Genomic DNA, 22196 nt, shown 5'->3' on the forward strand with positions numbered 1-22196 from the left:
GATGTTTGAGTCTGCATGTATAGCCTTGTTGATGTTGTGTGACCTATGTGTGGAACATGGTCAATTATCACAGCTCAGCGAAGGCACAGTGACTCCTTAAACCTGCCAATTCAAATGTGTATCTGAGTCCTTAATCAGAAAATAAAAGAAAAATTCATATAAACTGAGTGACACAGACTTGGAAACAATTTGAACTAAAGGAGAAAGCTTCTATCCTCTCCCATCATGTCCCAGCCCTTAGCCTGCAGCGGCAAGCTCTTTTTTCAAGAGATGCAATAGACCTCCTGCCCAGCACGTGTGGTACCATGACCTTCTGAGAAAGAGCTCCAAACCAACAGTCACTTGGGTATTGGCAGAGGTTCTTTGGTGTCTAAGAATTACCCTGCAAAGCAGTGCTCTGTGTGAAGTGATCCCCAACTGCACAGAAATGGGTCCAGGTTTGGCTTTTGGGGCATTAGAGGCAAGATTTCTTGGAGCAGACAGTGAGGAGAGCATGCTAACACCTAACAGAAAAGCCACAAAAGGTACTTTATCTCCAGGATTTTTGCCTACCTTTGGGCCTGCCTGGATCAATCTCTATGGCTCACCCAGGAACCACAGCCTCATTGATGACCACCAAGAGCTGAATGAAGGTTTTGGAGAAGGGGTCTCCTTCAGGGGACGTCTCTTCCTTGAGATTGCTGTGGAGATACTTTCAGGAGGAGCCCGTGAGTCGAAGTTTTCAAGCATTATCAAGGATATCAAATTGTCATCTAAAGATAAAGACTTCAAAGCACTCAAAGGAAAAGACAAAACTGAGAAAGCAGGAGAGGACCGAAAGTCAGCTTCTCCTTCAGACAAGATGAACTCAACTGAAGTGGAAGTTGAGCCTTTTGATGTACCTTTAGAGGTCAGTATGATATCAAGAGAATGGTTGTCACGTGTCGGTAAACCTCCAAGAACGGCACTGGTGTGTGTGTTTGGGGTCAGGCCATATAATACTGCCTTTTGTGCCCCCTAGTTTCTCCATGCTTCCACATTCTTGGGACCTCCCCATAATAATACAGCACAAATGCAGCGTTTAGTGTGTACCTGTAAGTCAAAAAACTATCAAGTAAGATTTGGTGCTCATAAAACTTAGTCTCCTGTCCTATTATTCCTTTTGCACTAGCTGCATCCACGTGTTCCTACTAGACACTTATCTAACTTAATATCTGCTAGAGAGCCAGTGTGGGCAGCTGGGAATTATAAAGCCTGACTTCCTGCATTCATCCAAGAAAACCCATGGTTGTCAATTGAAGTCAATAGAGAATCACTGACATAGATTTTGTGCAAATGCAGAGATAGATGCAGTCTAGCCTGATTTAGTCTCTTCCTTTAATATTACATTGCCAATGTGGTGTTAGTATTAGGTTGATAATCTCTTTAGAAGAAGAGCTGAAAATTATGTTCTCAGTTTCAAAGTGTTAATTGATGTTTGCCTAATTCCATCTGTTGTATAGGATTACATCATGGGAAGATCTGCACTATGGTGCTTTGAGTAGGTTGGACAGTTGTGGCAGGGCGTGTGGGCTTGGGAGCAGGGCCAGTGTTTGAGCTTTGATTCTCTGCTCCACCACGTCACTGTCTGGGAGCAACAGCAATTACTGCATAAGCAAGCTCTTTTTTTAAATCCAATAAATAGGAAAAAAATATTCTCATAACCAATTTTCCTCTCATTTTGGTGTATCTATGACAACTGCCTGAAAGGAGGTTGTGGTGAGGTGGAGGTTGGGCTCTTTTCCCAGTCAGCTAGCAGTAGGACAAGGGGAAATGGCCATGAGTTGTGCCAGGGGAGGTTCAGTTTGGATATTAGGAAAAATGTCTTCGCTGAAGGAGTGGTTAAGCATTGGAACAGGTTCCCCAGGGAAGTGGTGGAGTCACCATTGCTGGAAGTGTTCAAAAAATGAGTAGATGTGGTGTTTTGTGACATAGTTCAATGAGCAGGTTCAGTCAAATTTGAACCTTGATGATTCTGTGAATCTATATCATTGATCAAAACTTTGGCTTTTGTAGTGCGAGTTCCAGCTCACTTCTTAAGATATGTGTCCTTCATTAGTTCTGATTCTTGGTCTTTCAACTCCATCTCTACAAGTAAATAGGAGAGGAGCAATTATTCTTTGGTCTTGAGGCCTAGCCTTGAGAAGTGCTTTTTCTTGGCGTGTGCCCTGGCACTTCTGGCATGAGGGCTGGCTGCAGTGGGTCAAGAAGTGTGTTAGCAGAGAACTGGCATGGGCAATTGCAAGCCAGTTGTGTGAACCTGTGCAGTTGTAAATTACCTCTGTCCCTCAGTTCTTCTCTGAAGACTATAATAGAGGTGACATTCAAAGACCTTTATTTCCATATAAATTTTCCTTTATATGCAATAAATCCATTATGAGTAGCTCAGACACTATGGTCTTAGGTCCTGGCTAAATACCCCAGGTAGGGAAACAAACCCTGCTGTAACACCAAAAAACATTAATAGTAATAATAAGGATTTATTTCCAGCTGCTGTGTCTCAGTTTCAAATAGAGAAGGAATAAAAGGCAACAACATGATACAGTGATGCTTGATATTCTTTTGGTTTTGACATTCAGCAATATTTCGTGCTACAGTAGACAGTAATTGTATTACAACTCTGAAAGGAAAAGCAGGAACTGGAGACATTACCAATAATGTGAAAAATGTCTCATAGAGCCTCCAAGACAACAGAGGCAAATTTTCCATCCCCACAGCACAACTTTATTGACCTAGTCCAACAGCAAGAAGATATTAAAATTTGGTTTTTTTATAATGGGAGATAGATGCGTGTGTCGTAGTCTCTGAGCCTTGGCTTTATTAGACACCCTATGTTCTGGATTTCATACTGGAAAAGTATAAAAAGCTAAAGTTACTCTGGAGCTGCACTCTGTTTGTGCTGTTGACTTTATACGATGCTGCTAATCCTTTCACTGAAGACCTATGCTCTTTTGCTGTGTATAGCAGAGGTTTTTTAAAATGCAGAGATCATGGACTGTGTCAAAAAGTTTTTCTGCTTTGCAGAAGACAGGGAAACAAATATTCATGTAGAGATGATGTTTCATTCATTGCCTCGCACACATTGCAGAAGAAGCTACTGCTGATCTTGCCTAATGGACCTCAGTTTGCACTTGTGAAATGAGAAGGGTTTGGATGGGAAGATGGCAGCAGCTGGGGTGTAAATCTGGGGAGAACTCAAACCATAAAGTATATCACCTTTGAGCTTAGTCTTGGCTTGGGCCTAATAGCTTTTTTGTTAATGACCCAAGAGCATCAGAAGTGTTAGCTGGCCCTCCTTGATTGAGAGTCCATGCCAGATGCTGGGTCTCCAATAGGTGTAAACAGAGCCCAGCAGAGCCTTAAAACTCCACAAAAGACCATTATGCTTTTCCTTTGTGCTTTAAGAAATAGTAAACAGTAAAATAAATGCCAACATTTTCCTCCTTCTTCTCCAATAGATCTATGAAGAGAAATTTGAGGAATTCCTTCTCTTTGGGACATTTTTTGAAGCCACAATGATTGATAGGAAGTTTGGGGACAAGCCAATAACCTTTGAGGTTTCTGTCGGTAAGTGTGTTATGGTCTTACCCAAAGCAGAGAGGGAGCCTCAGGAGCAATGGGATGATAGGTGTTACTGACTGGTGTGTCTCAGGGTTCAGGAATCAGCTTCAGAGTAGAGCTTACATTTGAGTTAAACCCTGATTATCATTTCTCAGGATAACTGTCAAGCTGAGCATACTGATGCTGTCTTATGCCCCAAATGCCCTGTATTAATACAAATCCTCTCACCCACTATATACAGCAACTTAGCCAGTATTTAGCCTCTTATGTGAGACCAAACTCACATAATTTACTTCAGGCAGAGTTCATTCTGTGATGTCCATTGCAATTAGTCCCTGGCTGTGAGGGAGCCCTTTTTTGGAAAGGATCCCTGTCCATTGTCTTGGCCAATCCCATTAATTACCTGTGGGTCTGGAGTGGGGCAGGGGGGTGATGTACAGCCAAGACTCAAACTGAATGCACCAGCTTGTCCTAACATTCTCCTGGTAAGTCCTTTCCTCTTCCAGTGGAAAGCAGGACCGTACTCCATGTGCTCCTCATCATGGAGCTAGGTTGTCCATGGAAGCAGACTGAAGAGAAAATGAAGACATTTTCATGAACATTGAGTGCATATTTTCAAAGCAGAAGAACTTTCTCTTAAGAGAGAAATTGGTCTCGTTTCCCTTGCAGGGGTTTGATTATCTCTGTACCAGACCCAGCAAGAGCCCAGGTGCGCAGTAGCACCCTGACACTTTCAGCCTTTGCTCGCGTCCATGACTGTGCTCAGCTGTAAGGCTATGTGTGCAGGGAGAGATGCTGTGACAAATGGGAATCAAGGAGTGATACTGATTCCTGCTGAAACTTAGCAGGAAGCTGAGCTGAGAATGACAAGAAACTCATTTAAATAGTTGGGCAAGAAACGATATTGATTCTTGTCAAAATTAATACTAAAGATGAATCTGGCTCTGAATTCTGGACCTGAACATCTATTAGCTACCTGTGTAGTGGAAATTTGGATCCAAACTTGGCAAGTTGTCATTATTTACACAAAAGGCTGAACCAACAATTCAGATCAGGAGGTCATATGGGGTGATTCAGTACACTCTTCTCTTGCAGGAATTGTTTTCTGCCTGTCTCTTTTAAAATCTGTAATTATCAGTTTGATGGATGTACCTCTTTCCCAGTGCTAATTGCCCTTTAAAGCAAAATCCTTTTAGGGAAGATGATTGTATCATTAGCAGAGTTGTCTGGCATTAGGCTTGAAGCTGAGGCCTCAAAGCATTGTAATTACTAACTCTGCAACCCTACTATACAAAATTTACTTGTCTGAAAAAGAGTTTATCACTTCTGAGACTAAACTTTGAAATGGTCATCCATATGTTTGAAGAAAACATACATTTTCTGTGTAAATCAATGCCATATCAGGGCTCTGGAGTATAGAAATATCAACAGCAGTATTGTTTTGGTTTCTGAATTTCTTTAGCAAAAGCTGGAGGTCCTGCGGGCCAGCAACCAGAGGATCACATCACTTAGTGATGTGATATACTAGGTATATATTACATGGGACAGGTAAGGAAACAGTGTCCTGGCACCTGACATTCCACAGACAAACATAACCTGTCAGAACCTTTATAAACTGTGGTGTGGTTAAAACAGCTAAATGAACAGGAGGGGACAAAGATTTCCCACTGGCATGACTGGTTGTTTTCTTTTTTTAAACCCATTCATGTTTACCATCTCCAAGTTAGACATCTCCTGTAACCTTGGGTCTCTAGGTAACTTTGGAAGTACTACTGATGGGGTGTCAGCAGGAGCTGGAGGGAAAAAGAAGACACATAATGGAGAAGCAGAAGAAAGCCTTCTGCATGAGGGGGAAGATGACATTTCTCATGACCTTGGAGTACCCCTGATATCTACCACACCTCCCGAGAAGCCACTGATCACAGGTGGGAACAGGTGAGGATCTGTGTTTCAAAAACATCATGTAGGACTCTGGTTCTTATTTTATAATCCTGTGGGACTCATTGAGGAACCTTGGCAGCATTAAAGAGTTTGTGTGAAATGGAGGCTTTTAGGTCCTCAATTACATCTCTCACAACAGTAAATTTTTTAGTCTTCACTGAAGTGAACAGGCTCTGAGCCATTTTATACTCATCTAATCTTGGGCTCTTGAACCCTTTCTAAAAGGGCTGTGTTAAACCAACTGTACATTGAAAAGCTACAGGAAAACACAACTTCTTCAGTGCCATCCCTGGTTTAGGGTCCCACACTGTGATCACAAGTAACATCCAGCCAATGTCCAGCTCCAGAAGCACAATACCACATGTGAAATATTGAAATCTGGTCAAGGCAAATTCAACTTCCCAGAACACTTTTCAGAGCTAATAATTACAGATACAGACTTAAACAGCAAGTAGTAACAGAAGTAGGAGGAAATAGTCCTTGAGAAAAGAAATGGAGCAATGGAAGAAAACATGCAGAACAGTTCTTCTAAATAGTCTTGTTTATAAACAGAATCACAAATGTTTAATTCATTCGAAAGATGCTAATAAAAAGAAATATTTTCTTTATTGCTTTGGTAGGTAGAACAATCCCCGATATAGATGACTGCCAAGACTAGATGGTACCTCTTTCTTTAGAAGGCCAAGCAGTCTACAGATACAAGGACCAGGAGGAAAATATCAACCTGGATCTGTTTGGTTTCTGGATATCTCTAAATTTAAAAAGCACTTTCATTCTTTTCTGCAATCAATGGCTCACTTAGATTAAATGAGAACTTGTGAAAGAAAACAAGAATGACAATATCATGGTAAAAAATTTTGGTTTTGCAGCAAGTAAAAAAAAAGAGGGAAAAACCCTCAGTGCTTGATAGAAGGATAGTTGCCTTTCCTTGTTAACAGAACTGCAGATTTGGGTGCATGCAGAGCATTATTATCCTCCCTGAGAGAAGCTGTGATTTTTTAGTTTTCCCTTAACAAGAATTTAGATTTAAAGAACTGTTATAAAAGAATGAATCACTCTTCAAATCAGCTATTTGCTTCTTGGCTTGCTCCCGTATTAATAAAGTTTTCTCTCATTAAAGATCCCTTTTCCTCAAATTTATGTAGAATGCTGCATATTTTTTTCCCTCCTGTGCTATTTAAAACAGCTTGGCCAGCCACAGATACCAATTAATGAGTTTTTCAATGTCTTCTTATAATGGCATCTTACTGGTCTCACCACTGGATATTTTTAGTATTAATCAGTATTTAATGGGATATTCAGTAGTTTAGATAAACTGCATTTTAGATTCATAAATGAATAATGGAAAACAAAAAGAAGAGTATATTTTGGAGATTAAAACCACTAACTAATTAAAGGATCAGGCAAAGCAATAAGGCTTCTAAAGCAGACACCGTGATACTGCCAGGAGTTTTCCACATTTATGTCAAAACTTATATACTAAGGATAAGATAACACTGAAAAAATTCAAATTCCTCAAAATTGTAATAGTGGGAATAATAGACATGAAATTTCAGTTTTCCATTTGAATTTTTTTATGGCTATATACTCGTCTTAGTAAATCCAATGAAAAAGCTCATAAACTCTATGAATTTCAGGTTAGTATGTTCAGGCCCTGGGAGATAGTTGAATTGATTTTCTCTTTTATGGAAGCACCAAAATTAATGATGCCCAAGGCCTGTATAGCTCCGCTGTGCACCAAATTCAATGGGTAATTCTCACTTTGTAGTAGGTTATTGAGGAGAAAGTAAATGGAAAATTCTCTCTCTTTTGATATCACATGGGGCACTAAAATGAAGTTACAGAGAAGATATTAATCTTTTTAAATGGAAAAAATTCACACATAAACCTCTTAGGGGTGTGTGGAAGTTTGGAGTCATTGATATGACACTCAAGAACAACAAGTGATTTGATTTCCATGGTCTTGGTATGATGATGAAACACATGTGGCCAGTTCTACCTGAAATCACTGAGACTATCTGGGGCCATTAGAGCCATGGCCAGAAGAACGTGAAGTGGTTTGCAAATGTTCATACACATTAAAAAGGTCTCCACTGTCCCACCATTGGTATGGAAAATGAGGAGACCTCTATTCCTCTATTGTTAAATCCAGTGTGGCCAAGCAATTAAGTTTCATGAGGCTGTAGTATTTATATAAAGGAGGACAATGTGCTTATCAGATATATGGACTTGACACAGTACCTATTACAGCTCTAATCAAAACATCAAGCTTTGTGGCAGGTCTGCAGAGACTCTGGTTATGCTGGCATCCTGCTCATTTTTTTTCAGTGCAAGTCACTCATGCAGCTGAGCACACAAAGCAGAGTTACAAGAAGAGTCAATATGACAACTTGGACCTAAGATCAACAGTGCGAAAAGAGAGAGCAGTGGATCCATTTTATCACTGAGTTATTATGAGTTTGGTACTACTTTTACTAAGCAGGGCCTTGCAGATCAGTTTCTGATAGGGAATGTCAGTCTCCACAAACTCTGAAAAAGAGCGTCTTGTGGAAGTAATGTGGTGTTGAGACTCTGCCATGCCTCTCCCACTGTGCAGTGTGTGGAACCATTGCTTTTGGAGAGGTGATCAGATATTAGTCTTTGTTCCTTTTTCCCTCGTGGCTTCCCACCATTAATAGTATTTCAGAACCTCTCTGCATGCCTTTTTGTCTGGCTTTTCTCCCACCCTGGAAAGCACTGAAAGTAGATCCATTGATCTCAAACCTTTTCTCTTCAGGGATCTCACAGATAGCATAAGTGATGTTTGTGTTTGCTCTTTCCAGGATTTACTTGTCAGTTCGTGAGAACACATCCTGTTGCGTCTTCAGTTTCTGTGCTGTGAGAGCACCAAACAATTTTTCTTTGCTCTGCCTCCCCTTGAACTGCTCTGTCATCTTCATGATCTGTTCCCTACCTTTGTTTTCACAGGAACTACCAGTACCTGCCATATGATGAGAGGAAGCCCTGTACCTGTGTAAAGAGCTACTGGGGCAACCAGACCTTCCGGCTGTACTCCTCCAACACTCTTGAGAAAATGGCAGATCACCTGGTAAGTGGCAACCATCCTCCCAGGCTCCTGTACTCAGTAAAGTATAGCAGTGAGAGGCCACATTTCCCAAATCTGGCCTTCAAAATTTTGCCCAGCTGCATTCCTTGTTGTTAATTTTGTGAGAAAGTAGCTGATATTAACCCTTTCCTTCCACCCCCCCGCCCCCAATTGCTTTGAACTATTAAAGCTGCCCAAGTATTCCTGACCACAACTCTATTTTTTCAGCTGTAGGTCTGCCTTCTTTCCTCAGCAATGTTTTATTCTTTGTAAAAACATTCAAACAATTAAAATATGAGATACAGAGCAATTCTGTCTCCTACGGCTCTTCCTCTAATGTCTTCTTGCCATATATTTATGCTGGGCACTCCTTAAAGGACAATATTTGCTCTTAGTTTTCCTAAAACATTGACAGAGACAGAATGGCATATTATCTTAAGGGCAGTCACTCTGATGTCCTAGTCATAGTGCTCTCCCATAATGATGGTTTTTTCCTGCCCTTGTTTAAAGTTGACTATCAACAGTCTCAAGAATGTAGGTTTTGCTGTTTGGTTTTTTTAAAAGTGACTCCTAATGCTGAATATTTTAATGTGGGGTACTGAGATTAAGAGTCTGATTCATCCCTCATTTATCCATATATATCTCGTGAGCAGTAACACTGAAGTCATACTTATGCAAGGTTGTATCAGGAGAATACAATGACTTATAAGCCAACGTTTTGAATCCAGGTATTTGAAAATTAAACAACTGAATATACAAATGTGGAGAGATACGTTTGTCAGTGCACCTGAACACCCACAGGCCCTGCTGGAAATCCAGCTATTTATTTTAGCTTGTGAGAACAGACTCCATTCCTCATGGACAACAGCAGGTTTTGTGATGACCTTACATATGGATTTAGGTGACCACTGAAGTTTAAGATGTTAACTCCAGCAGCTTGCTAAAGTTAAGCAGCAGGGTTAGAAACAGAACCAAGAAGAACTAGCTTTTTTTCTCCTACCTAACAGATAATGTTTCCCACTGACTGATCTTCCTCAAAGAAGTAAGAACACAAAGTTGCTCCAAGCAGTAATAGCTTGGACTAGTAATTGGAAAGACTGGGAAAAGGTCAAAATATATTACGTCTTTTCTCTGTGCACTTCAAGTATAGTGATATATCAAAGGTTCTTTCTGTCAGGCCACAAAGTTTCCCTTTGAATGAGCCTCCCTCATTCCTGCTAGTCATAAATGGTGCTGTAACACCGACAGAATGACAGAGTGCTCTCCTGTATATAATGGCTTTCTCATGTGTTTTTCATAGGAAGAATCATTAGAGCAAGTAAAGGACTTGATCAAGGTTTCAGAGACTGCAGCTGAGGAGAAAATGAAGAAGACCCTAAATGGTTTTATCAATCAAAGCAGGTAATAACATTTACTAGATGCATACAGAAAATCAAATTTAATGCTGGCTACAAATTCAAGGCTAGGCAAGGAAACTGATGATGATTTTTTTAAAGTACAGTAAACTTACTGAGATATATATTTTATTTATTCTTCTGTAAAAGTAAAGGCCTTCCCAAATTACAGTTTCTATTTAGACTGAGAAAATATTTATTGCTATTTTCCATATTCAGAACTGACAATAGACAATTACCAATCATTGTCATATTATTTTGGCTTTCAGGACTCTAAGAATACATTGTATATGTGATAAGTAGGATTTAATAAAGTGTGTGATAGATACACTGTAAAAAATAAAAAGACAAGGTTAATATAAAGACAAGGGATGCCACATATTGGTATGGATCCAGTGGGCTCTGTATCAAATGACATGATTGGGCTCAAAATAGGTATAACCCCTTATTTCTAGATATTATTAACCCATTTATCTGAAGTGTGGTGCAGAGGTTTTGGATTCTTTTCTTTGAATCTTATAGTTGCATAATATTTTAGAGATTTTCAGCATCTTTGTCTTCTGCTTCGTGTACTGCAGCAGACACAGAACATTCCAACGTATTTTAGCACATTAGGATTCTCACATTAAAAAAATAACAGATTTAGAAAACCTGCTATTCATGTGTCCTAGGGCGTTCATGGTCATTGCTGAAAAGAAGCCCAAAGGGTTGAACTACACTGCTTTGGACAAAAAGAGGCTCATGCTGTTCAAGCAAGAGTTGGTATGTGTGTTCTTTTCCTACAAGCATTGATGCAATGATGATTACTGAAAGCACACTGGTTGTAGACATTTTATTTTTTGTTTGATTCCACCATATGGGAATGCTTTGTACTTCATATGAATATAGTATCCATGAGCATATTTTTTAATAAATCCCACTGTGCTTAATGAAGAGTTATCAGATACACTAAAATGAATCCAAAGATGTTGCTTTTAAATACAAATAAGACATTATAATAATGAGATTATTGTTCTTGTCCATGCATCTTAAAATGGCATGATGCTGAGTTTAGTGGAAAAGCACCAAATTTACACTGCTGTTAGACATTTAACTACTGTGGTGCTGCTGAACCTCAAGACTAGTAAAGTCTGGCATTTGATATTCCTGGACCTAGTAATTTCCTCCAGGGAACCAGTGAGAAGAAACCAAACTGGATGGAGGTCATCTGAGTATTTATTAGCTTTTTTTACTGCTTGTAGCACAAAAGGTTGTGCCTTCTGGCAGGATTAAGGCCCAGTAATTCCAGGTGGCAATCACACGTTTTTGGAGACTTCCATACACGCAGTATACACACAAAGACCAAATGGAGGACATTCAGTTTTTGTGTTATCCAGCTCCAAAGAGTTTATCTGTTTCTGTTGTGACAAAGAAACATTGAACAAAGTGTCTCCATCTTCTCTTTTTGACTTGAATCAAAGACTGTTTCTCTTCCAGTTCAAACTACTTGATAACAGATGAAAAGTATATATTGTCTTTCCTGACTGCAGGAAGCAATGTCCAGTGATGCCAAGGGAATTGTTCAGCAGCAGAAAAAGAAGATGCCACTAGATGAAATGATTCGTGAGACTCAGAGCTTTATAGATAAAATTCGTTTCTTGGTTGATGAGGTAATCCACACAGAATTCAGAAAAAATTAAAATCCAAGACTTGGCTTTAATTTTCATAATCCCATGTGATTAATAAATCCTGGCTTGGTTATCCAAAGAGTTCTTCTTCAGATATCTGGACCCAATCCTGTTTTGCATTGAGTGGAGCTGTTATCAAACTGGGGTAGGAAAGGCTGGGCTGTGTGGTACGGAGAGGATGCATCACAGATATATTTTTTATAATAAGGTCATCCGATACCTTGTGGCTTGGAGAAGCCAACTTTCTGATCTGAACTCATGTCTCCACCTGTATGGACACCTGTTTGGATTTGGACTCAGATGAGCTCAGGGGTGTCTATATTATTTAGCTTGAGAATAACAGAAGAATTTATTTATTTGGTTGGGCCAAAAGCCAGCCACTGGAGAGCTGTGCCTCTGAGAGCTGCCTGTGCTCACAAACCAAACAGGGCCATGGCTGTTCCCTGGCTCAGAGACCAAGTGGCACAGTGGCATGGTTGCATCCTACACACAAATTCTCTTCCTTCCAATAACAGAGTAATCCTGCTTACAGTTCCTCCGGGAACAGCCCCTTGGCTGGTCTTTGTTTCAAACCTCACTGAAGCTTTGCTTGGGGAAACATTATTTGGGACAGGGCAAGGTAATCTCACTGAGCATCATCACAAGCAGAAAAGATGATCATATGCCAATGTTTGAGTTTGGTCCTGGTCCTTTTTGGTTTGCTGGTATAATGAAGTTGATGGTATTTCCATGGTAGTTACTTATGTGGTCTGTGGTTAAGTTATTTCCTGGGACAGAGTTATACCCAGATCCTTAATTTTAGTTTCTCCTAAAATGTTTTATGAGGTGGGTGCTCCTTAATCACTCTACAAAGCTCTTTACCTTCAGCTGTAATTAGAAATGGAGGTGTGGACTGCAAAGCATGAAGTGACAGCCTCTTTTAGTTCAGGTGCACATCTGCCACTCCACAGGAGCCATGAGGGCGTCAGAGTGTTTCAACAAAAATACAATGGTGGTGGCTCACAGAAAAAATTCAGTTTTAGTTCAATATTCTTTGTTTAACAGCCACAGAATACAGTGCCTGATGTGTTCATCTGGATGATCAGCAACAGCAAAAGAGTCGCATATGCAAGAGTCCCAGCAAAAAGCATACTCTACTCCCCAGCGAAAGAGCAGAGAGGCAAGGACTGTGGGAAGATTAAAACTCATTTCCTGAAAGTAAGTCTTTGGCACTCTGCAAACACAGGTAATGCCTGGGGGGCATTAGGTATTCAAATTTCTTCCAGGGATGATATTTTACAGTTTCATCTTTGTAGTGTAAAAATATGTACAGATTTGTATCTGCCATTTATTAGTATTTGCTTCTTGCATTTATGCTTGTCATTCTTTAAGCACTGTATCATTGCCAGGCTTTAGATGTATGAGCAATTAATTCCCTTACTGCTTCTTATGGCAAGTATAGAACATTGTTTATCAATGTCTGTATACATAAAAAAATAGAAAAGGTTCAGCCTCTTTGCTGGCAAAAATGTCAGAATGCAGCACATGAAAGTCTGGGAGCAGACTGGTGAGAGATCAGCACTCAGCAAGGAAACCTAGGTATTCAGGGGTAATACAGGAATTATTTATACTTTCTATTTAAAACATGCCTAAGTTTGTGCAATATATGTCCAAAATACTGCTATGGGATTATTCATGTTGAAGGAAAGCCCTAGTGGATATACTCCTACAAAGGCAGGGGGACTGGTAGTACCTAGAGTGGAATACTGTGCAGTGTAATTGCCACTGTGACAATCAGGAAAAACCCAAATGCTCCAGACAACAGTAACTTCATATAATGACATTTTAGTGGTTTTTTACCTTGGACTTCTGGGAATACTCCCATAAAGCACAGCTAAAGAGCAGATAAAAACATCTAAGATCCTGAGATACTTGCCATAGGTACTTGCTAAGCAAAGTACTACTTGCCTGCATGAAATAAAATATTCCGCAACTAACTATCCAGTCCCTTCAGTATTAAGAACTACCTTAGGAACAGACAATACTAAACTCTGAACTTAGCAGATCTAGATGAAGTGGGAAGGAAGAAAAAGGAAATAATATGTCAAGCCTAGTAACATTTTACAGTGGAAATGTTTTCTGACCTGCCTAATGGAGTAATATTTTTAGTACATGGGACTAAGTACAGGAGACTAGCAAAACTGCATAAAATGGAAAGTGGGCTGAAGTCTGGGCAAAGTAGGGCATAAGATAGCACTTATATGTGTGCAGCTGTAAGGTAGCCTGCACAACCTCTGCATATTAGGCAGTATGCAGTTTACATAGACTGTTAGTTGAGCAAACTACTAATTCCTGCCCTAAGAATCACAGAAGTTTCTTGTGCTAAATGCGTCTCAGGGCCACTCACTGTGGAGAAATGCCATTTATCAGTATATCAGCTCAGAGAATGGTGCTTTATTTCACTCTGGCTTAATGAGACTCAGCATCCAGCCGTCTCTCTTGAGCTTGTTGGTGATGTTGGATTTTTCCTTAAGCTTCCAGGAAAGCGCCCACCGGGCTGGCCTGTGCAGGCAAAGGTGGACATCTACCTATGGCTTGGACCTACCAGCTATGCCCACAGTGCCATGGAGAATTTGCCTGTAGGATATGAGATTGAATTACCATCTAACACCAGCTCAGGGCACAGTGTGGTGCCCTCACCTGCTTGTCTGCTGTATAAAAGTAAGACATTCTTCCTTCTCCATATTAACAATTAAGAGAAATGCCCTCACAAGCACTAGTTCACAGCGTGGCACAACCCCTATATAAAGCAACTGTTCTAAGATGATAATGGCTTTGTTTCTTCCCATCAGAAAAGGCTGGCATCATTGCCAAGTCATCAGTTTTGCCATGGACACTTTGTAGATGTCAGGGAAAGAAAGAACTTGTTTGCTTGCATTTTCTGTTCCCTGTCCCATGGATCTGTCTCCTTGCAGAGGAAGCATCCCTCAGTTCTCCTGATGATGCATAGAACACCTGGTAGATAAAACAGTGATGGGAGATAAAAAATTGGCACTTAATAGCCTTGCAGTAGAGACCTACATAACTGATTTTAAGTGAATTCAGACATCTTGCACAACTTCTGAGTGTCTCAGGTGTTTTCTTCAGTGAGACAGCACTAGCAACAGTATCCCTTGTCAGATCCTGGTTGGACAGCAGCTGATGCATCTTGCCCTCCTACCCATGTGCTGCACTATTTCCACGGAGCTGATGCTACTGTTTTCTCTGTCATGATGTAGCCCCGCACCTCTTCCAGCTGAGAGCCCACATGTATCAGGCAAGGGGGCTCATTGCTGCTGACAGCACTGGACTTTCTGATCCTTTTGCAAAGGTTACCTTCACATCACGCTGCCAGACCACAAAAGTAAGTTCCAAAGTCTCTTTTGGTGACTAAAAGCTTTTTTGTTTTTGTTTTTAATTTTGGTTGGTTTTTTTTTTTTTTACAATTAAGCTATGAAAAGGGAAAACCTTGGTTTTGTAAGGAGGCACCTAGCAAGAAAAGTTAGATGCCTGCTGTTAAAGACCAGATCCTGAGAGTCCACTGCAAACAAGGCAAAAGTTTACGTGTTACTCACTACTCTAATAAGAGGTGCAGCAGTACTAGTTTATTTTAGCTCAGATATCAAATTCTCTGGGACTGTTGGGACTTTGGAGCAAGTGTACCTTTCTTCACATCTTTTTTTATGTGTTTTAAATTTGGACTGTCATCATTGCTAGGTATAAAGGTGGATATAAGGATGAACCCTCATGGCTCTCTTTTCCACTAGCCTATGCATGCAGTCATTGAGCAGAGTGAAGACCTTTCTATGGCTTCTGTAGCCATGTGAGCCAGCATGGCTTTGTGATGGAATGTGGCAAAGCACACTGGTGGTTTTAGAGCACTAAGATGGAAATGAGCTGAAAACAGAGAGGTGGGAGACTTAAAGGGTGCTAAAATATGCCCATAGGGAATGGTCTCCAATCTCCCTCAGGAAACTCCAGGGATCAAATGGTCTCCTGTGGGGCCTCTAGAGAGAAGTGGAAACTTCTACAGAGTTTCAGCAAGAACAGTTGAAGTACAGCCCAGGAAAGTGAGCACAAGGACGGTCTCTCACAGAACATGAAGACTGGCTTTCAAAGATCCTGAGCTCTTTACAACTACCCTGGAATTAAAATTGGGCAGGAATTCTGACAATGATGCCACAAACAGAATTTGCTGAGCCAAATATGGTCTTGCTTCACAAAAAGTATTTAACCCTCCCATCCAGCCCCTCCCTCCAAAACTTCACAGATGACTGTTTTAATTTAATTAATTCTAAAATTCCTCTGACAACTTATTCTGTTACAAAGCAAGTTCTGTTACATGTGCCAAAGGGAGCAAGAAATAAAAACCTTTCTCTAAATTGTAAATGCCTGCTTGTGCTACTTTTGCCTCAGGGTTATTAATTGATTTTTTCCTGTAATGTGATTTTAACTTCTAATAGAAGATGGTGAATGAATCCAATTAAATTTGCATCTAGATGCACCAGATTCTGGAAAATAGAATTTGGCCCAGGAAAAATAGTGGTTTATAGGCACAGAAGTGTTAAGTTTATTCACCACCTGAATAAAATATTGCAGCTGATAACTTGCATGTTTTCATAAGTGTGTCAGCCAAGTGCCAATAAACGGTAGTAGAGCCTTATTTCCATTCAAAAGAATGATAACAAGTTATGAGTCATTTTGAAGTTGGCACATTTTTTCACTTTAAATGTTAGCTTTGTTAAGTATATTTTCTGCCTAGACAGTTAAAACATTGTCTATGATGAAATGCTATAAGCATCCACCTAATTCAAATTACAACAAATTAAAAATTTCCAATTTATTTTGAGTGATTCATGAAAATATTTTTTTTTTTCATAAAGTGTTAAGTGTCACTACACAGAACTAAAAATAAGATTTTAAAAATGTGCCCTGGAGAAGTGAAAACTGGCCTCAGTTATGGCAAAGGGTTTATTTTAATAGGACTTGGCATGTGCCTGCTTTCCTAAACCAACAGCTTTCCTCTAACTTTAATAATGAAGTTTATCTACACAGACTGGTTGTCATGTATTGATATGCTTGCCAGGGATTTGTGAGGCAAACAGGGAAATGGAGAAATTGGAGATACCAGCCTCAAAGTGAAAGAGTCATATTCCTCCGACTAGGAGGAGCTGCTGGAAAAATGGGATGTCTCAGTCACGGCATTGTTCAGGCTGTGGGAAAGGATGTCATCAGCAGATGAACATGTCCTGCTGAAGGACAGCCAACCAGACAGCTCATTAAACATTTCCTCTCTTCCATTAGATTATTTCTCAGACATTATCTCCCACCTGGAACCAGACACTGCTCTTCAACAGCATCGTCCTTCATGGTGACAAAGAGGAGATTGCCCAGTTCCCACCAGAGATTGTCATCGAGCTGTACGATGATGACGCAGTGGTAAGCTCAAAATTCTTCTCACTAAAAAACCTGGGCTCCTACATGCTACTGCAAGCGTGGAAGCAAAGCTGAATCACTGAGTAGGCTTTAAATGGATCACCTGGCTGAATAGAGCTCAGTGCTACTGTGGTTTGCAGTTTAACATCTGAGAGCAGCCCCGAGATTCACTACATGTCCTTGCAAAGATGTGGCCTTGTATTTTCCCCAAGCGAATCTTGCTGCCAAAGACCAGCTTGCAGAAATCAGAAGCATCTTTCCCCCAGGTCCCTTGAACACAACTGTAAATATTGTATCTAAGTCTGGGTCAAGACCATGCAGATTCTGACGCAGTCTCACTGACTGAATATAGAGCTAGAAATTTTGGATACTCTCAAGAGCTAAGAAGTACTCAGCTCTTCCTTTTCACAGCTGCCTTGCATCTTACCTGGGCCTTTCCTTCAGGAGAAGGTTTTTTCATAAATACTAAGCTCTGCATCATCTTGGCTCCTATGACTGTTGTGAAATGCAAATGCATTTGACCCCTGTATTCTTCTTTATTTAGGGTAAGGCAGAATATATTGGGTCTACAGTGGCTGCCCCTGTGGTGAGACTTGCTCATCAAAACTATGAACCACCAAAACTTTGTTACCACCCAGTGCACTGTGGAAGTCTTTCAGGAGGAGACCTTCTTGCCACATTTGAGCTTCTGGAGGTAAACTTGACTTACTTGACAATTACACTTTTACATCCTGGGGTTCACAAAAGCTGCCATGGCATCAAGGTCCGTGACCATCTTGAATTAATAGGAATTGCAATGGGAGCCATTGGGATTCATGTCACCTGCTCCACCCCATCAGGGTTCACTGCCCACACACATACCACTGCCAGCCCTTCACACACTGTAAGCCTCCTTTGCCTGTCATTTGCCCCGCCCTAAACTGTGCTCCAGCCTGAGACACTGTGAAAATCCCACTGCCATTGCAATGACCTGCTGTTTGGAGTAGCACATGGCCCTGACTACCAGCCTTGAAGCTCCCAATATTGCTTTCACTCTTAGGAAAATGAAATGGTGAATAATAAAGATTGGATTAGGGAGGTTGAATTTTCAGATACCCCTACTATATTAAAAGAAACATTGCATGATTTCCATCTGCAAAACAAAAGGAAAATTCGGTCCTGGTAGATGCAGGACTGGAGTGTATCATGCTGGGATTTCAGGTAATTTCACTGAAATTTGCAGAGCCACCAGTTAAAGGTAACTTTCGTCTGCTGAAAACCTACAGTAGTTTATTCTGAAATCTGAAATGGGAAAAATGTGGAATGTCATAACATGTTTCACAGATAAAACAGGCTTTTAATTATGATAGCTAATTATGTTTTTGGTGGAAGCCTGGAATACAACACCGTGTGAAATATTTCCTCATTGTGGTGGTGTCACAGGAGAGAGTGAGAGCTTCAAAGTTCATTAGAGAAGCCCTCCTGTTGAGTCACAAGGTGCAGAAAGGACCCCTCTGCTTTCTAAACTTCTCAGAGAGGAGCCTGAGTGTGGCTGGGTGCAATCATAGTCTCAGATTCTCAATGGTTCAAGTCTAAGGAATCATAGAGGTGTGAGTGAAACTTTCTGTGATTTCACTTTTTGGTGAAAAAAGAGTTATATATTATATTTTGTTTTGCTATCTTATGGGACAAAGAAGCAACACTATTTAGGGGATATATTCAAATATACTACTAGGAATTCCCTAGAAAGTTGACAACATCATTTCATGAAAGGAAATGAGATCTTACTATTTCCATGAGTATCAGTTTGGGAAGCTTTGGTCCATTTCCCTGCAATTCATGTCATCCCAATGAATTTTATTGTTTTCACATCGTTTCAGAATTTCCTTTTTTTTCCCCCCAAGCATTTCAATTCATCAATTTCTTCTCCAATCGCTTCATTTCACATCATTCCCTGATTTCAGAATTTCAATGAGGATCATTTTGGGAAGTTTTATCTTTTCCACTGCACCTCATTTCATCTCAATCCCAAAGCATTCCAAGAGCTGATGTGCTGTTGGCTTTTTCCAACCTCAGGGGATTTCTGATGGTGTTCTGCGTGAGAAAGGAAACAAAACTCTCTCATCATTGATTTATTCTTGTTCTGAACCCATAACCTTTCCTATAACATACTATTATTCTTGATAACTCTGATCTGCAGGTACTGTTTGGTTCAGCTGAAGAGTGTTGTGTATGAAGTGAATGCTCCTTTGTTCTTTCAAAATGAATGTTGTGTCTTGCTGAAGGGATAAAATTAATCTTACAATGAAGCATCCTGGCATTTAGAGAAGGAGTACACCAAAAATGAATACTGAGAGTCTTGATTTTGCTCAGAATGAACTCAGGGTTTATTGATATTTTTAATCAAAAAAGCAAAATCCCTTTGTAAAGCTTCATGCGGGTATTTCACTCTATTTTCATTTGAGTACTAGATAATTTTTCACCTCTTGTTCTGTGCAGGTATTATATTAACTGCTTTGGATTTTTACTGATAAAATGTAGATCACATGTGCACGTGCGTTGTTGCTGGTAATATGTGAATACTCACCTCTGCTGCAGGTGCTGTTTTAGATATTAAGTTTTTCTCCTATCTCTTCCTTCACCTACAAGGAACCAAGGAGCACATCCTTTCTCCCTTATGGTAATTAGACTCCCCCACAACTGTACATAGCCTGGTTAAATAAAGCAGAAGATTTCAACTTCACAGGACCCTTTGAGAGCTGTATCTCACCTGCTTCACCTCTCAGCAGTGACAAGTTAGCTTAGGAATACTGATGCACTCCAGATGTCATGCTTCTTTTCCCAGAAGCTGCATATACAGTACTTCTTAGGTACCATGCTTCAAGTGAAAGCTGAGAAGAGCTCTGTCTGTAGGTTGTTCCCTGCTGCCACAGCCTGAGCTTCTGACAGAACTCATCATCATGTCCTGGCTTCTGCTGTTTTATGTAGGAATTTGCTAAATCAGGCCAGGCTTCAGATCTGCCCTGTATGGAATGAGAATGTCCTAAATACACAGTTAAAAATTAGGAAGGTGTTGGGAAGTGAAGCCAATGAGCTTTGTCACAGAAGGTGCACCAAGTAGGCAGCAAAGCCTGGAGCACAACAAGAGGCAGAGATGGTCACGCCTCAGAGCTCTGTGGAGACTGCTCTCCTCCCACCCAGCTGGGACAGGGCAGTCATGTACACCCAAATATGCTCCTGAACATGGGGCAGGTTCATGTGCAATCACACACGAGGAACAAAAGTGCTGCCTGCCACAAGATTTTAGTAGCTGCACAGAGAAGACTCAGCCCTAATGCTGGAGAGGTGGTTTGCAAGTTCTCAAATGACAAGAGCATGCAATAATGCAGGAACATTATTCCATAGCAGCTGGAGAATATTATGTCTCTCCAGCAAATGTGTGGTTTTGCTGATGTGTGCTGTCTGTTTTCAGCTCTTTTTAACTAGAATCAGATCTAGAATCTTCCTGTGGAAGTCTTCTAAGCAGTTTTGCTTAGGTTTTTTAAAATAGAATTACCACGCTTCAGTACAGGCATGTCTTTAGGCCAAATTATGTCCTACTAGGACAAAGGAGCCCTTTTTTCAGAAAGAAACATAAACCCAATCTATTGGATACTCTTTCTGCTGTGTGTTTTAGCATCACTTCATGAGAGAGAGCATTTTGAGTCACATTCCTTTCACAGCACAGCTGTTCTGCTCTGCAACTTGTCTTATAAAACTGATTCAGTTGGAGTGTTCTATGTGCCATTATCAACAGATACACCTGATACTGGTTTTATTCTTCCAAAAACCAGCCTGAGTTACATTTGTTTCATTTTTCAGATTCCTGAGTCAGATCCAGATAGACTTCCTCCGCTGGATCCACCAGATACTGGCCAGATTTACTCAGTCCCAGCTAACATACGGCCTGTTTTAAGCAAATACAGAGTGGAGGTGAGATACTTTGTATATTTCCTTTTCCTGATCTCATCTCCTTTTATTCTCTTATTGAACTGTAACAGTAACTGATGATTTTACAATCTTGATCAATAGGATTCACATGAAAATAGCATATAAATCCCAAAATGGATGTGGTAAGTTCAGACCAAATTGTTTCTCTGAGGCTGAGCATGCCAGGCTGTGCTTCCACTGAGGGAACAGTGGGGCTGTGTCTCAATCCTGACCTGCTGGGAAGGGACTTCTCTCGTGGCAGAGCATGGCTGGTGGACCCATGTTCTGTGCAGCCCAAGGAAGTGTCCACAGGAGATGGAGAGCTTCCCCTTGCAAATGACATCACTGGAGCTGAAGTTTGGTATCAGCTATCTCACAGGCTTTTTCTGGGTCCCAGACTTCAGCCAAACAATGCCTTCTGCCTGTGTCTACAAATGTCTACACCTCCCCTGCCCTTCTCTCCTGTACAATTTGTGGCCAAAGTAGCCTTATATTAGAAAGCTGGGAAAAGTGGCAGCTTTTCCTATCACTGTGATGCCTGATGCTGCCCAGCCTCACCGTTCACTGCCACTCATTCTGCAGCCTTCACACCACCTGCTTATTAGCCCATTTCCCCATGCCAAGTCAGGGTTTCTGCAAGCTAACAGTGTTTCTCTCTGCACACCACAGGTCCTGTTCTGGGGTGTTCGAGAGCTGAAGAAAGTCCAGCTCCTCTCGGTAGATCGCCCCCAGGTTCTCATCGAGTGTGCAGGCAAAGGAGTTAAATCCTCTGTCATACAGAGCTACAAGAAAAATCCCAATTTCACTGGCCTTGCAGACTGGTTTGAAGTGGTACGTATAGCATGCTGCCCCTTGTCTGTCTGTTCTCTGGTTAGGCAAGGTGTTAATTACCATTATTCTTCCTTTCTTGTCAAATAATTTCCTCTGTGTCTTGATTTGTTCAATTTGCTCTTGTTGCTACGATCAAGAGGGAATTTTATTTATAAGAGAAAAATATATCAAAACAATAAACTGGATAAGGAAGTACAGTTTCTACAGTATTTTTAGCTTTTATGGTGTATGTCCTTAGAGCTGTTTTCCTCTTGGTAGTTCATCCCATAAGGCATGTAACCACCCATGGTCCACATC

General features: G+C 40.7%; 1 protein-coding gene across 1 annotated transcript in view; it reads left to right on the forward strand.

Annotated features, from left to right (window-relative positions):
• FER1L6 (fer-1 like family member 6) overlaps nucleotides 1–22196 on the forward strand; it is a gene marked incomplete at its 5' end in the record, with an annotated part of 67744 nt that overhangs the window by 20070 nt on the left and 25478 nt on the right. Inside the window, 14 exons of the mRNA XM_082295652.1 lie at nucleotides 540–889; nucleotides 3477–3585; nucleotides 5334–5514; nucleotides 8488–8608; nucleotides 9906–10006; nucleotides 10671–10761; nucleotides 11529–11648; nucleotides 12711–12863; nucleotides 14180–14366; nucleotides 14924–15048; nucleotides 16989–17123; nucleotides 17665–17814; nucleotides 20961–21071; nucleotides 21738–21899. Coding sequence (XP_082151778.1) covers nucleotides 540–889; nucleotides 3477–3585; nucleotides 5334–5514; nucleotides 8488–8608; nucleotides 9906–10006; nucleotides 10671–10761; nucleotides 11529–11648; nucleotides 12711–12863; nucleotides 14180–14366; nucleotides 14924–15048; nucleotides 16989–17123; nucleotides 17665–17814; nucleotides 20961–21071; nucleotides 21738–21899 — 2096 coding nt within the window. The remainder of the gene's footprint in view (nucleotides 1–539; nucleotides 890–3476; nucleotides 3586–5333; nucleotides 5515–8487; nucleotides 8609–9905; nucleotides 10007–10670; nucleotides 10762–11528; nucleotides 11649–12710; nucleotides 12864–14179; nucleotides 14367–14923; nucleotides 15049–16988; nucleotides 17124–17664; nucleotides 17815–20960; nucleotides 21072–21737; nucleotides 21900–22196) is intronic.

Source organism: Coloeus monedula (genome assembly GCF_965178545.1).
Source record: "Coloeus monedula genome assembly, chromosome: 1".
NCBI lineage: Eukaryota > Metazoa > Chordata > Aves > Passeriformes > Corvidae > Coloeus > Coloeus monedula.